We start from the raw sequence: 4,334 nt of genomic DNA on the forward strand, positions 1-4,334 counted from the left end.
GGAGAGGGCCCCTAGTGTCCAGGACTACAGGGCCAGGGACCTGGGTTTGCAGCCTCCTCCCCCCACAGCAGTGCCCAAGCCCCAGCTGCCACCCATGGGAGATGGCAGCTGCTGCAGTGAAGCGGAGCATGGAGCCCAGCTCCCCTCCCCTGCAGGCAGCACAGCTAGAGCAGAGCCCATAGTATGGATGGGTGCAGGCTGCATGCTGTGGGCTTGGGTGGGGAGGGGCTGGCTTCCCATCACTGCATGCACTCCTGGGGGAGTGGGGGGGGACCCATTCCCCCCAGATCTGTGTGGGGGGTGGGCTGCCCACTGCAGGCCTGGGGTCTCTGTCTTGCCTCCCCCAGGGCCTCTTCAGCCCAGCGGGTGGGACCCGGCATGGCAGAGCAGGGCTGGGTAGGGAAGCTCATTGCCACTGTGAGCTCTGTGCCACCCTGATGACATGCCCCCTGCAGTGTGGAACTCAAAGCATCAGTGAGCTTCCCAGCCTGGCCCTGCTCTGCCCTGCTGCCCTGGGTCCTGCCCGCTGAGCTGCAGAGGCCCTTGGGGAGGGCAGCAGGGCAGGGAGCCCGAGCCCACAATGGCTGGCCCACCCTGCCCCGCACACAAGTCTGCAGGGCTCAGGTCCCCCATGCCCCCTAGGGAGAATGCGCAGTGGCAGGAAGCTGGCCCCACCCCTCCTGCCCCCTGGATGAGCTGCTCATGGCCCTGTCCCGGGCCCTGTCCCACTCCCTGCCATACATTCCAGCCTCAGGCCCCAAGCCCCACGCATTACCCAGCTGGGCAGCAGTCCCAGCCCTAACTGTGGCCAACTCCCTCCTTTCTGCTCTATGGGGGCCTCAATCCCCCCTCCCCACTACCATACTTACCTGGGGGAGCTGCTCTCCAGGCTGTCTGATGGCCATGTGCATATACATGCATGTGTGCCTGCTGCCTAACCACCCTCCTTCCACTTCCCTTGCAGGCTGGAACTCTGCCAGCTTACAGAGAGCTCTTTGCAAATGTGCAAAATCTGTGTGTTTCTCCTTTAAAACAAGAATTCCATGTTTTTCTTGGGTAAAGGGGGAAATCCACATTTTTCTTCATTTCTTATGGGAAATGGAAAACCTGGATCCCTATTAATAATTAACATACATCTTTTGTAGTAAGTAGTGCTATCACCAGAACTGACTCTCAAGGATATCCTAAGCCCCGTACAGAGGCCACGCACAAGACTTTATTTTACAGTTAATTCACCCTTAGAACTGGTGCTTAGGATTTAAATAAGATATTATATATAGGGTATGTAAAATTAAGATTCTAATTCCATAAATAATGGCCAGATTTTCAATAGCGCTAAGTAAATAGCAGTTTCAATTTACAAATTAAAACATTTCATTGAAAATCTTTTGTGTTCTTCAAAAAAAAAATTAGTATCCTCGAAAGGTTAATCAACACAACTATTAGCCACAAAACCTTATGAAAAATGAATATTGTTGATTATGTTGCTTCAGATAGAAACTTGGCATTCATTAGTCCCCTCTATTCATTTACATTGGTGGTCTATTGATATCAATGGATTTAAATGAAACTAAATGAATTTATACTAAACTAAATGGGAGGAGGATCAGGCCTTCTAGCTAAACAATGTGAGTGTATTTTTTCTTTGGTGATAGCCCCTTTTTGGTCAGATATTTGCTCACAATATTATTCTGAGACCATTAACTTCTCATTTTCACTTGCACCTCTCCATCTACTTTGGTACTTTCTTTTGTTATTATTTCATTAAAGTAGAGTGTGACGTTGCAGTGCAGATTGACTGAAGAGGGATGCTCCCTGGGGGATAAAACTAGGACCTGTTTTACAGAGACTAATCATGTGTTTGGTCTCTTTTGATCCAGGAAGGTGAATCATGAAATCATTCTTGAAGCTAAATGTCACTGCAGAGTGATACAGTAAAACCATGGTGCAATTCTTCAAAATATATATTAAAATGTATTTACAATAAATTATGATAAATGAAAAACATTACAGCCAATTAGAGTACATCTAGTCAATCTTATTTACTGATAGCAGCTTTAGTCCTATTAGTTGATATAAATTGAATATCACCATAACAGGCTGTATCAGTTTGCCTTTGCATTAGTATTGATTTTTTTTTTAAAGAAAAGTTTTTATTTTTCCCTTTTTTTGGTAACAGTAATAACCTGGTGAAAACATTCTACTCCATTTACATTCTTTCTTCGTATGAGAATTATTTTAATTTGCACTGTGTACATAATAAAATATTTATTAAAATATTGTTAGAATAATAAAGTATACTACTAATTTTGTGCAGTTATGGCTTTTCTCTCATTTTTTCCACAAAATTGTAATTTTGAAGAGAGTTTAATGTATACAGAAGTACATACACAATAATTAAAATAAGATTGTATTTCTTCCGTTAGAAATTTCATACACTATGTTTTAATCTCAGGACTGAAAAACAGGTGTATTTATTTTATTTACTTATTCTGTTTACTTGACAGGTGCAATGGATGCAGAAGAGAGAAATCGCCAAATGAAAATGAGCAAGTACAAACAGGTAGCAGGATCAGACTCCAGGCTGGAGCAAGATTATCATACCAAGGCAAGGGAGATTTTTTTTTTTGAAAAGCATAAAGATATGATAATCCAACACATTGCTACTCTTCTAAATAGCCATAAACCAAGCTGTGAATCTTGTATAGGAATTTTATTGTTTTACTAAGAGGTTCTTACATGTTTGTTCTAAATCATTGAAAGAGGTGCAAAAATATGTAAAGTTTTATAACATGGAACATAAATCTAAATAATGCTACAACTAACAAAAACATAATAATAATAACTTGTGTTTAAGAAATAGGAGTTAACTGATGAAAGGCAGCGTTCATTGACTTCAAAAAGTGAAAAATCGGCTATAAAAATTTCTGGTGGAATAGATAATAAGTGTCAAGATAATAAAAGATAAAAAGGAAGTAACAGAAAGATTCTAGAATTATAACTCAGTATAAGAAGTACTAAAAATTATGCCTGACTTTCATACTGAAGAGCTAGCAGTTGCATCAGCTACCTCAATTGATATTTAAAGTTATGTTGGCCTTCTGAAGAAGACGCAGACATCAGAATTTTTATTTTGTCTAGTAAAGTTTAGCTACTTGAAAGATATTTTTACCCATCATATCAGTAAACAAGACTCCAACTTAATTGTAGCAATTTGCCAAAAAATAGTTGTTTTCATGGTAGCAGGTTATACATTTATTGTCTAAAATTTCCTGTTACTGGAAACTGGGTAGTGTCACATACCATGTATTATTTAAATTTAAAATATTTTCATTCTTTTAAACTCCATTATAGGAAAAAATATTTAGTGTCTTCTATAAGACTTCATTAAGTTCAGAGATCTAGGGTTAGACTATGAGAAAAACAGACCTCTGACAAATGAAAGCTTACAGAGGAAAATAATTTTGTTGTAGACATATATGTTAATGAAGACTGACAAAAATAAGGTGTTTGGAATGTGAAAGCAAAGAAACCACCAATTTTAGGCAGTATTATTAGCTCTATAGTTAATTTTGGTTAATTTAGTAACTTGTTTTCTAGTAATGTGATTCCTAATGGTGAAAAATACATCCTGTGAGAGAAATAAATGCCTTGTGAGTAGTAAAAAGAATTAGAATTAAGTGAAACAAAAATAAAACTACATTGTTACATGTAGAAAATTTAATCCAATTTATTTGCTCATAGGTATATTTGCTGCATAGCATAGCATATAGATTCATAGATTCATAGATATAAGGTTGGAAGGGACCTTGCAGATCTTCTAGTCTGACCCCCTGCCCTGGACAGGAAAGAAAACTGGGCTCAAATGACCCCGGCTAGGTAACTGTCAAACCTTCTCTTAAAGACCCCCAAGGTAGAAGCCAGCACCACTTCCCTTGGAAGTTGGTTCCAGATCCAAGCCTCCCTGACTGTGAAGTGTAGTGCCTTCTGATGTTTAATCTGAACCTACTCTCTGACAACTTATGCCCGTTATTCCTTGTTACTCTGGGAGGCGCTCAGGGGAACAAGGTCTCTCCCATTTCCCGCTGGTCCCCCCTAGTAAGTTTATGGATGGCCACCAGGTCCCCTCTCAGCCTTCTCTTGTGAAGGCTGAACAGGTTAAGGTCCTGTAGCCTCTCCTCGTAGGGTCTACTCTGCTGTCCCTGGATCATGTGAGTGGCTCTCCTTTGGACCCTCTCAATATTGTCCACATCCCTCCTGAAGTGCGGCATCCAGAACTGGACGCAGTACTCCAACTGTGGCCTGACCAGTGTCGCATGGAGGGGGAGGATCAC

General features: G+C 41.2%; 1 protein-coding gene across 1 annotated transcript in view; it reads left to right on the top strand.

Moving 5' to 3' along the window:
• Positions 1-4,334, top strand: part of RIMS2 (regulating synaptic membrane exocytosis 2) — a 1,108,253-nt gene that overhangs the window by 860,082 nt on the left and 243,837 nt on the right. The window contains exon 26 of the mRNA XM_019528053.1: positions 2,508-2,608. Coding sequence (XP_019383598.1) covers positions 2,508-2,608 — 101 coding nt within the window. The remainder of the gene's footprint in view (positions 1-2,507; positions 2,609-4,334) is intronic.

Source organism: Gavialis gangeticus, unplaced genomic scaffold, assembly GCF_001723915.1.
Source record: "Gavialis gangeticus isolate Ggan-Ray unplaced genomic scaffold, GavGan_comp1, whole genome shotgun sequence".
NCBI lineage: Eukaryota > Metazoa > Chordata > Crocodylia > Gavialidae > Gavialis > Gavialis gangeticus.